The following is a 12,670-nucleotide window of genomic DNA, read 5'->3' as shown; positions in this document are numbered from 1 at the left end:
TGGAGCTCTCATTAAAATACGTGGACTTGGAATCTGTTCAAAACCATTTATCTTGTATACAAAATTGCCAACCTCACATTTGAGGCCTGATGGGAAGTGACCTTAAATGGCCAATATTTGGCACTCATAGAGCAAGGAAAAAAGTAATTGGATCCATGTTGCCTGTATCTACGCTCTTAACAAGCTACCAATTAACCCTACTACCTCGCTTTCCCCAAAGCACTCCAAATTTTTCTTCTTAAGCACTGCAGTTCACAGCATATATGTTGACCTTGATGCCTTGGAAAATCCTTCCAAAACAGGGGGTTGACTTTTACACTAGATGTAAAATGTGAATAACTGGTGTTGATGAAGGTGGTCATCATTTTGAAAAGTGAAAAAAGTAATCAGCGGTAAATTGCATTGAATTGATTTGACTGTTTTTATCAAATTAATTAATTCTAAAGGAGTAATCAAAACATTTTGTCATGACTCACTGTGTGTAGCTTGCTGGAAATCAAGCTTGTTATTCCTAGAGTAATCATAAAAGTTAAAGATTTTAAAAGTATGCAAAGGTTCATCAGTTTACCTGACTCTTAATCCCAGGTTGACAGAAAGTGTGGACCAGTGTTCTGTACTTAGCAAAAATTACTGTTTATTACTGATTAGATTTGAATTACACACACACACGCACATACACACATAAAATATCATGGATTATGGATAGAGGGAAAAACTGGAAAAAGAGTTTCATGGTTCCTGTTCACAAAGGTTGCGAAGATGATTCTTATGATTCTAGTACTAGTCAGAATGCTGCTTCTCAGTTGTCATTCACTGGATGCTTCCACTGGTTTGCAAGAGGCACAGGTAGCTAGTTCATTTCTAAAAAGATCTCTGATTTATCAATTTAAAAAATCATAGTTTACAGCAACTGATGAATGAAAAATAAATTAGTTTTATTCAGGTCTAATGTAGCTTATGCAGAGGAAGGAGAAAGAGCTCCGGACTGGTAGTGACTTGATGGATTCTCTGGAGCTTGTTCGCAGGACAAGCTGTTCAGTTGCCTGAGAGCTAATCAGAAGATCTTTGTCATCAATAACAGGTCACTAGTACAAAGACCAATCAACTAGTTGTTGCCAACCAAAGCTCCATCTGTACATGACCCTTTGAGCCAGCTCATCTGCAAACACTGTTATAACCCACAGCTGCACAAATTGTATTCATTATGAGTATCAAATAACTTGCTTTCAAATCATACAGCTATCCTTAGTTTTAAAGCAGTTCTTTGTTCATTTCAGTCCAAAATTACAAACACAAAACTAAAAAAGCATGGTCTTTATAATTTTAAAAATGGTACAGCATCATCTCCTGCATCTGCTGCAAAGACTGCAGCAAAACTATTCTGAGTCACTTCAGCAATGGCATTATTGTAAGGATCCACACTGGATCAGGTTTGACACTTTCAATTGCAGAATCATCCCTCCACAACAAATGATCTTCTCTCCATTCAATTAATAGCATATCCTACATTTGTCAAATTACCTATTTGTATGTTAATATCATCCCATGATTTGATGATGGAATGACATGAAATATCAAGTGGGACAATATGTACATTTCCACTCTTTGTGGAGGTCCCTTCTCCACCAACAACGAACCTGTTACATCCTGCATGAACGTGGTTCTTCAATGTCTTGTTGAGGCATTCATCCAAAGGTTAAACTATAGATGTTAGACTTCTGGGTATATCTATTATGTTGTCATTATTTATTTGCAGAGACTTCTTCATCTTATTGGTTACATGCCATCTGAAGATGTCCCACACTAACAAGCTTCATTTATCTTGCACATCATTGGGATGCTGATATTGGACTACTCCAATCCACAACTTCACTCTATCCTTACCTAACAAACCATTACCATGGACATATTTAAAATCTCCCGCAACAAACTTGATTTCAAAGTGGTCTTATGTTTAGAAATTACCATAGACTTTAAATTTATTTCGGTGGCCGTGCAGGTTAGTACCTCAGAGAAGACTGTCTTCTCATGCCCCATGGTTTTCAGTGGAACTGTTTCCAAACTTATTCCCTTCACTGATTGCTGACCATATTGAAATCAATGCATATTTCATCCATGTTGACAGTATGACATAATGGGAACTTGTATTTTTGCCACTGTATGATGACAAATCACTGGAAACATGTAATTTTGGTTTTGTTGGTAGTCTCTGAGCAATCCTAACCTTTGGCCACAACAGACAATTCATTCCATATACTAGAAATGCCATCTAGCTGTCGATCTGAAATCTTTGCTGGATTCAGGGTCCTTTTGGTCCATTTAATATATGTACATACGTATTGTCTTTTCTGGAATTAATATAGCCACTCTGATGAGTAAATGACCAATCCCAATACATGCTCTGCAAAATTAGGACAGTCATTAGTACCTATTCAGGGCACATTATATCTTCTTCCATTCTGACATCTGTATTTCACAAACATTGAATTCCCATGCTGCAGCAGTTACTTGATGAATTAATCCCCAAGCAGGGGTGATGCTGGTAGCCAAAGTTGAGGAAAGTCGGTGCACCATGGTCATGGGGGCACATATGGTGGATCAATAGGTAGAATGGTTGGGACAAGGATGGTCCTTTCTGCTAGAGGAGCCCTCCATGTGCACAAAGTGTCTGATGTGAACAAATTCTCACCCAGCCACATGGGCTTTCAGAGTACATCTGGCCCCACCACAATATGGATACCCCCTGCAGCAGTGAGAGGAGGCAGGTAAGTAGCAATTAAGTGCTTATTTAAAAACCATAACTGACTCAACAGCAAGAGGCCACCTGACACACACCTCCCACTGGTAAATACCAGCAGAGGTGAGGAAATGGGTGGGCATGGCCCCGAACACAGCACAACTTTACACATTCATTCCCCACCTTCAGCCCAGCCTAGGGCGGGATGTTAAATTCTGGCCCAAGTGTGAGGAGAAATTACACAAACCTTTTCAAGGCAACTAGAATGGGCAATATATGTTGGTTCAGCCTGCAATGCACAAGTCCCATGGATAAAAAGAAATTGTACTTGCTGGAATTTATAAGATGAAGAAATGATTTGACAAAAGTTTCCAAAGTATAAAGGAGAACAGATTTAAAAAAAAGGAAATATCTCTGCTAGTTTGGGAAAGTATGACAAGAAGGTATGATATAAAAATTAAAAATCAGTTCTTTCACATAAACAGATTGGAAATACTGTATTTTGATCAGAAGAATGACAAGAGGGAATACAAATTAAAGGTAATCATTTGGCTGTTCAAAATTTGAGTATTGCCAAGCAATCAGCACTTTCTGTTCATAAAGGAAAGCATACCTTTTTCCTTTGCCTTGGTACTCTTCAGAATTATAGAGATGTACAGCACGGAAACACACCCTTCGGTCCAACTCGTCCATGCCAACCAGATATCCTAAATTAATCTAGTCCCATTTACCAGCTCTTGGCTCATATCCCTCTATCCTTCCTATTCATATATCCATCCAGATGCCTTTTAAATGTTGTAATTGTATCAGCCTCCACACTTCCTCTGGCAGCTTATGGCATACACGCACCACTCTCTGCATGAAACATTTGCCCCTTAGGTCCCTTTTAAATTTTTCCCCCCTCACACTAAACCTATGCCATCTAGTTCTGCACTCCCCCACCAGAGGGAAAATACCTTGTCTATTTACCCAACCCATGCCCCTCATGATTTTTATAAACCTCTATAGGGTCACGCCTAAGCCTCCGTGCTCCATGGAAAACAGCCCCAGCCTATTTAGCCTCTCCCTGTAGCTCAAACCCTCCAACCCTGATAAGTGCAAGATGAAAAGACTTGACAAATGTGTCCTTTTTCAGCAATATGATATATATATGTGCACAAATTATTGAAAGCAGTGGCATTGCATAAGAAAGCGGTTAACTAAACTGTTGAGATTCTGGACATTACAAATGGGGGCAAAGAGTCCAAAAATAAGGAGGTTATGATAAACCTGCATGAACTGTAGACTTGGCCTCCACTGGTGTACTGAGTGCAGTTCTGGGCACCAGTTTTCAGGAAAGATGTGAAAGCATCAGTGAGAGTGCAAAAACAATGAGTAGTTTGAAGGGTATGGAACTTTAGTTACATGTATGGATTGAAGAAGCTAAGACTGCTCTCCATAGAGAAGAGAAAATTGAGAGATTTAGTTGAGATATTCAAAGTAACAAGGGATCTGGACAAACGAAATAGGAAGAACAAGTTTCCATTGGCAGGATGATCAAGAAACAAAGTGATGAACAAAGGAAGTAAAACTAGCATAAGGGAACACTTTTTTTGAAGCAGTAAGTGCTTCAGAACTTGGAATGCTTTGTCTGAGATATGGTGGAGGCTGATTAAATCAAGCCCTTCAAGAGAGAATTAGATAATTATCTGAAGTGATAAAAATGTGCATGGCTTTAGGGAAAAGGTGAAGGAATGGGAGTAGGTGAGTTGTTCTTACAGAGAAGTACAACATGATGGGTTGAATAACATTTGTCTGAGCTATCTACAATTTTATAATTTAGAGTTATAGAGTCATAGAAATGTACAGCATGGAAACAGACCCTTCGGTCCAACCCGTCAATGCCGACCAGATAGCCCAACCCAATCTAGTCCCACCTGCCAGCACCCGGCCCATATACCTCCAAACCCTTCCTATTCATATACCCATCCAAATGCCTCGATGACAATAGAAAATGACTGTAGAAAGGCAGAGTAAGTTCAATTAATTGTGGGCAGCTGACTTCAATGGGGCATGGAAGAGGTATGCTGGATAGACAGAATCAAAACATTGGTAGGAAATTTGAAAGTGGGACTATTTTCAAATAACAAATGGTTCAGGCATAGTTAATGCATGTTCTCTCACAAGGAAGAGGTAGGACGAACAAATCCAGAGTTCCTCAAATGAAAAAGGAGAGGGAAATTACACTAAAGAAGAAAGCAGGCTTCTGGAAGGTTTTAGATAGCACGTATAATCGAGAACAGAGAAGCACACAGAAGTTAATTGTGGAAGACAGAAAGCATATTATAGAAGTAAAGGAGGATTATGAGATAAGACTGACAGCCAACATAAAGGGAAATCCCAAAGTCTTGTAAAGGCAATAAAGAGTAGATAGCAGATAGGATTAGTCTAAAACGACATCACATTCACTCAGATATGATTGGTGAAGGGCCTGCTACTGTGCTGTGCTGGACTGTCCTCTATTTTGTAGTAAAAATGGTGGTAAAAGGAGGTGTAGGACCAATTAGGGAATTTACACATGGAGGCAATGGGTAACAGTGGGTATTAAGTGAATATTAAGGAGGTGGATTCTAACAGGTCTTAGTGACAGAGGAGGACATTCAAGTCATTAAAAAGGGTTCACATTTGATAAGAAAACCATTTTGGAGCAATGTTCAGTACTTAAAGTTAATATAACTCCAGGACCAGAGGAAGTCCATCCAAAGATATTGAAGATGGAAATTGCAGGCACACTGTTCATAACTTTTCAGTAGGACTAGAGTCAGGGGAGATGCCAAAGAACTGGAGAATTGCAAACATTGCAGGCTGAATCTTACTGTTGCTTTTGTCCAAATCTCAGTTGCATTCAGTAATTTGAAAGGAGTTTTTCTGTGAAGCCTTGAGAGTTTTCCGACCATAACTTACCAAATCCACTTGATTGACAACTTACCACACCTATGGCATCTATTACATCCGATTCTGGCCCCATGTGACCACAAGCTCCCAGAACAACTCACCATTCAACAGATATTCACTGAGAAACTGAAATCCCTTGCACCCATGCCATCTGGGAAAAGCTGCCATGCATCTGAACAAGCACTGACAATCAGTATTACCCGCTCATTGAAAATATCATGGCACAGCAACCAGAAAGTCACACACCCTCACTCAAACAATCCCATTCTCTCACCATAGTCGTTTTTTAACTACCAGGCCGTACACGTCAATTGTCCTTCGATCCACCATCTGAAGATCTACCTCAATGCCCATTGGAGACTAGCAGCTCGTCATTGTCCATGAGGGGAATATCATATGCAGACAAATGCTTTTATTACCAGACAACAGAGCAAACAAAAACAAACCCAAGCGAGGTGGAGGTTCTCCATATTGTTGCAAATGAGAACACACATTATATGTAATCAATATTTTACAGTCCATGATTACCCACTGCACCCATCTGTCATCTATTAGAAGCTGGTCTTAATGAGAACCTGAGTAGCTAATGGTGCCCATCACAGCTGAGCTCTGTCATAGACAATGACAGCTTCCTCCTCCCCAGTGTCCTCCTCTTGCTTGGGACACTGTCCTTTGCCCCTAGTTCTTCAGCATCCAACACATCACCTGTTCCAAATGCAGAGAAAGTCAGCAGTCACCTGATGAAAGAGCAGTGTTCTGAAAGCTTGTGATTTCAAATCAACCTGTTGGACTATAACTTTGTGTGGTATGACTTCTGACTTTGTCCATCCCAGTCCAACACCAGCACCTCCAGACCAAATGTAGAGATTAAAGCACACCAGGATGATGCAGCACACTCTATCTAGACTTTACTGGAGAGCATTGTCCCAGACCTATCCAAGCAGTGGACCTACATCTTCATCAGCCCCAGTGTCTGTACCACCACGGTCCCTGGTTGAGGCCTTGGGCAGTACTGTATCTAAACTCCACATTAGTCAGTACATTGCACAATGGTATCATGAGCCAAGGTCCCAGTTCCTTGTCCTCAGTAACCAGTCTTGTAAGACCCTGGAAACTCAAACTCACCAGGTACATGAGAGTGCTCCAGGATGTAGGAGTCATGGCAGCTGCCAGGGTAGTGGGCACACATGTCAAGCAATTGGTAATAATGCTCACAGATTACCTGAACATTAATCAAATGTAATCCCTTCCTATTGATTAATTCTGCAGTGCTATAGTACATCCCTCATAGTAGGTGGCACCCTACGCCTGGAGGAAACCAGCTTTGTTTTTGGCTCCTACTGCAAAGTGGCATCAGTCGCTGTCTTAATGTATTTGTGATGCATGACAGAGATCCCACAGGAATCTCCCATCACTCTCTGGAAGGAGCCAATTACGTAGAGATTCAGGCAGCTTTCACCTTCACAGCCACTGGGAGAGGAGGGCCTGTCACTCCTTCAGCCCTCAGGGCCCACCCCAGGATCAGGCTTAGTTCAGTCAGTATGCTGGGTCATACAGAGCCTGCATCAACACTGTGCCTCATCAGGAAATGCAGTTGAGGCTGAAAACTTCTAGCATTCCTGCACAGCCCCCACATCCTGAGCTTCTCCGTGAGGTGGATCTCCTTAGTGGTCTACTGCTGTTCCTGAGCTTGTCATCAGCTCTGGTCTTGATTCACTTTCTTCGGGAAGTAAGCACAGTGACCACTAGTGGCAGGACCCAGGACTCACAGTGGAAATGAACTAAAAAGGAAACAGAAGGAGTGAAAGGTTCTTTTTCAATCTCAGAACATTCATTGGTGACATTGCCTGAAGATGAGGGTTGAGCACACTCATCCACACAGTCAGACATGCTACACATTAATGATGAGGGACATGTTCCCACCATCCATCCACATTCAGGCTTAGCACGTGCAATTATCTGGTGATTGTCATCAAGATCTGAACACCTGCAGTATTCCATTAGCCTTCCAACCAGACCACATTAAAGGTTCAATTTATCGCTGCATTCAGCACAGACCATCATTCCACTTACATGACGGGTGCTGAAGTGATGTTGTGTGGCTCACAAATTGCACAAGAAACAATTCACCTTCAACCAGCACTAGTCTTTGTAAGGTAATTGCTACTAACGTCACCACCATTGAGATGACCAAGTTCAATTCAACTGTGTACTCATTCAAGTTAGACAGACTTAACAAATCCATGCTGACTGTTGCTTTTAACACTTATTTCTAAACTCGACCATTACTGTCTGTTCCCATCCTCCCGGCATGATATTCTGCACTAATTTGTGGTCTCTTTTACCCTTGTGTCAAGGAGGCAAGGCCATGCAAGACATCAACTGGCTGCAGAAATGCCCATTTATCCTCTTGAATGTCAAATCCCCTGCAACAACAACAACAACATTTCCATGTTTTGCCATTCCCTCCCCATGTAGCCATTTGGTATACAACAACTGAGCAGCACTACACTTGTAAAGGATTCCTGAAGTACTGGTATCTCCTTCTTGCTTTGCGGAAGCCACTCACTTGATATTTTTGGACTGTTTGTTGCCCCAGGATGTACACCACTTGAGGTGAGCAAACCAGGAAAATTTCATTCATCTACGTGCCCTCCAGTGGCAGTAGCTAATGTTCAAGTTCAGAAATTAAGTTGAGTTTAAGCAGGCATTTCCTGTCCATGTAGTCACCAAAGATTCACTAAACATCTCAAAGTTGCCACATGACACAGTATATGTTGGCAGAAAATTTCAATTGTCCTATCATTTTAGTTCTGTTACTACCTATTACCCTGAAGTATATTCAACACCTTTTATTTATAATTATAATGAATGAATCATTACCTGTTATATAGCTAAATATCAAGGGATTGACAAACAAAGGTAAGCCTGGTTACAAGCAGGTATGGGTTATGGATGCAGAGAAGAATGGGAGAGTGGAAGCTGTGACAGTTCAGGTGGGAATTGTAAACCCAGCTGGAGGACCCAGTAGGTTCCATCCAAACCCAAGATGTACAAGGGCCCAATCCACATGAACAGTGCAGCAAGCAGGTGGGATTTTAATTGCCAATGTTGGGAGTTCTGATATAGTCCCAAGTTTGATGGGGGACAGGAAGGAAGTATTCCCACTCCTTGTAGCCCATAAATAATGATGTGAACATACTAATTTTGTACAAAAGCTATCCGCATCTCATTTCAGTTCTTACACTCCTTTTCCCAGTCCTGTAAAACCTAGAAGTGGGTAAGCTGGATCAGGGTTAAAGTCTTTTGAATTTTGACACCCAACTCACTTAGTTGTCTACAACAATGTTTCTGTTATACCCACTGCTTCCTAGATTTCACTCAGTTGTCTTGTGTGATATCTACAGAATCACTTTTCAGAATTTTTTTCTGTGTTTTCACAGCATTTTCTAACATAACTGTGTCATCTGCTGTCCTCCTTCAGCATTATTACAAAATTTTTAAAATTTGGCCATGTGACCTATTTTAAATTTCCTACTTTATCATCTGCAGTGACAATATCTTAATCAAGAAAGCTAAATAATAATACTTAATACTTATGTCACAGTGTATTTGTGCGCTTGGTCATATACAATGTATAAGGAGAAAGTGAGGTCTGCAGATGCTGGAGATCAAAGCTGAAACTTTATTGCTGGAACAGCACAGCAGGTCAGGCAGCATCCAGGGGACAGGAGATTCGACGTTTCGGGCACAGGCCCTTCTTCCTGAAGAAGGGCCTGTGCCCGAAACGTCGAATCTCCTGTTCCCTGGATGCTGCCTGACCTGCTGTGCTGTTCCAGCAATAAAGTTTCAGCATATACAATGTATATACATTCGAAAAACAAACTGACTGAACCACATCAAGATTCATCACTTCTTTCGACTGTTGGTTTTGTCTGGTATGTTGTGACAACAAACTCTGCTATAATTTTGGGAAACTACATTTTTCACAACATTCAACTTTCAACTAATAGAAAATATCACTCTGTTATGGTTCACTTACCTCACTTTTACTGCTATAACTGTAGCCAAACACTCTCTCCAAGAGTCCTTTGATCTTTTGGTCTGAAGCAGACTGGGAGGTGGTGTGTCTACCAGACCGCAGTGAAGCAATGATTTCATCAACAGATTTTGCCTTAGCTGTAAATGTTTGCTGTGCTGCGGTCAGAGACTGCTCTGGCTTGCTCTGTTGGAAGTTTCTTTCATATATTTTTTGTGCGTCTGGCATTGCTAGATACTTAGCTTCTTCTAGCAGTTCTGAAGCAGACCTCACACCTTGAGAATGAATGGAATGAGCACTATCTTCTTTATCAATTTGGACGCCTGTAGAATCTGATGGTATTTGCTTTGTCAATGAAGGAGATTTGTTGAAATTTTCCTTTTTATTACTCTGTTTGGTCACATCTGCAGAAAGGGTGCTACTTTTTACATAACTTTTACTGTTGGTTTTATGATCATGCACTTTTGCACTTGAAACAGCAACTTCTTCCTTTTCAGGAAGAGAAGAAGGTGTTTTTAGTGTAGAAGACTTCACTGCAGCAAAGAGTTTTGATGAATTAGGTTTTGGTGGTGGATTAGGCCTCTTTGACATAGACAGAGCTGTAGCAGTACCGGCAATTGGAGCTATTGCTGATTTGAAAACATCCCGTTTCCTGCCATGTGGTTCATGCCATTCTTTGCCTCCAATCAATTTTTTGTTACTTGTTGCATGTCTCTTACCTAATCTCTTATTGTTTCTTCGAGGACCTGTTTTTGCAACTTCAACTGGTACCAGAGCATTATCATCAACGTTAAGTGTTAAAAAATTGTCTTGTTGAATATCCTCAGACATTTCCACAGGGCTAGTAGTTATTGGCTTAAATTTCTCTTCTACAGGACTTTCTGCTTTTGGGAGCATAATATTTGATGTTTGTGTCAAATGGAGAGAGTCTGGTTGTGATTTCTTATGTAAACCATCCAGCTCATGCACTTCCTCAGAGTCATGTGAAACCAAATACTTCTGTGTCTCAGACATTTCTGGAGTTTACGTTACAGATCTGTGGGGATGGAAACCTTTCATTTAGTACAATGCTGCACACAATTTGTCGATGTTATGAGTCGAGTTGTAAGATAACAACATAATGAATGTACAACATTTTCAAAATTAAACTAGACACAAAACTACATAAATATCAATTAATTGCCTTTAGCTCTTATTCTGCAAATTAAAATAAGTGTCATACAAACTTTGCTTAATGCATAATATTTCAGACAATTTTTGTTTATTTTTATTCACAGGTTAGATACCATAAATGGAACATAGGAAACAAAAACAGGTAGTTGTTGTGTTTTCTCTGAAATTAATTGCATCTAGAATTGTCAATTAAATGCTTAGTGTCCCTTTACTTATAAATATTATGAAATATGTCAAGGGATAAATCATATATGTCCAAATTAGCTTTTAGTATCTAATTTCTAAACCAAAGCTAAGTTAATTAATGTTTTATTTATTTATTTGTATGGCCAACTTTCGATACAGTAGATCTGTAAGGCTGGAGATGTATTCCCTTTATGCTTGGACTTTGCAGGATAAGACAAGGAACTCTATAGTCATTAATTGTGAGTCCTTCCTTAAAAAAGAAACTGTGAAACAGATAGCACTGGACAGCGAGTGCATGAGGTCTCTGATCAACAGTTATGTCTTTTGCCCAAGTGAAGGTGAAGCATTAATAACAAAAAGTCACCAGGCAAATGTATCATTAAAATCAACATACATATTCTTCAGGCTGACTCTGCTCACTGAGATGCTGGGAATAATTATTTTCTAATTTATGTTGCATGACTTATGTTATGGTCTACTGCTCAGGACTACTGTATCATAAGCAGCCCCAAGCAATAATTCCATCCCCTTGGATAACTATTGAAAGTTTATAACATGGTTTCGTTTTCCAGTTCAGCAATTAAGCAGTTATGGTGCAGTGCATCAAAAATACTAAGTTCTAGTTGTAACTCCACCTGCCAGAAGTATATAAATCCATTACATCAAATTCAAAAATAGGAACAGCTTCCATAGTTAGCCACAATAATTCAAGTGTTAATAATAGGAAAATAATACCCAGTAATATGTTCTTTTTCATATAGTATTTGACTTTTTATATAGATAAACATTTGTTCTTCAGGTTGAAATATCAATAAATACCAAAGATTTAGGCCATCATGGATTTTGATCTAAAATGTCTCTCCAGTCTTCTCAGCTGATGAAGGAGCGCCGCTCCAAAAGCTAGTGTGCTTCCAATTAAACCTGTTGGACTATAACCTGGTGCTGTGTGATCTTTAACTTGGAACAGAGGAACACATGGTTTAGTCTGTGCTCCATTAGGCTCAAGTGGCTCAATACTGCAAGAGAAGGCAAGTAGATAGGAAGGGTGCATCTCCTCAAAGAGGGACAATCAAATTAAATTTTTTGCCCCAGCAATTGACTATGTTGAATATTTCCCCAGAACTGGCTAACTGCAGCATTGCCAGTGATGTAGACACACATTGCTAATTCCAATGGTTTAGGTGATGATTAGTCGGGCAAAAAGGAGAGAGGGTATGTGGATTTATTCTCTGCACTAAAGGTGAATGAAACAAAATAGAAAAAATTCCCATGAAAATGAAATAATTGGCGTGAAGCAAAGAAAATTAGGTTTAGTTAATTAGTCTGAGGTCATGAATCCCCAAATTGATGTCAAGCACATCATGCTTAAAAAATAAAGTATTCAAAGGTATTAGGTTCTTGATTCATCACAAAGTGCTGAAATATGGAAGAGTACTTTTTGCATGGTCAGATTACAGCTTTGTCAATTTTGCTTTCATTATTTAAGCTTTTTTCACTATATTGTATGAAATACAATAGGTATATGGAGGATAGTGGGTTAGTATAGGTTAGGTGGGCTTGGATCGGCGCAACATCGAGGGCCAAAGGGCCTGTACTGCGCT

At 39.9% G+C, this 12,670-nt stretch overlaps 1 protein-coding gene across 1 annotated transcript in view; it reads right to left on the bottom strand.

Moving 5' to 3' along the window:
• Positions 1-10,724, bottom strand: part of ttc6 (tetratricopeptide repeat domain 6) — a 212,846-nt gene extending 202,122 nt beyond the window's left edge. The window contains exon 1 of the mRNA XM_043698490.1: positions 9,714-10,724. Within this exon, the coding sequence (XP_043554425.1) occupies positions 9,714-10,724 (1,011 nt within the window). The remainder of the gene's footprint in view (positions 1-9,713) is intronic.
• Between the last annotated feature and the right edge of the window lie 1,946 nt (positions 10,725-12,670).

Source organism: Chiloscyllium plagiosum, chromosome 10, assembly GCF_004010195.1.
Source record: "Chiloscyllium plagiosum isolate BGI_BamShark_2017 chromosome 10, ASM401019v2, whole genome shotgun sequence".
Lineage (NCBI taxonomy): Eukaryota > Metazoa > Chordata > Chondrichthyes > Orectolobiformes > Hemiscylliidae > Chiloscyllium > Chiloscyllium plagiosum.
Note: the sequence above shows the minus strand (reverse complement) of the source record. Positions and strands in the feature narration are given on the sequence as shown.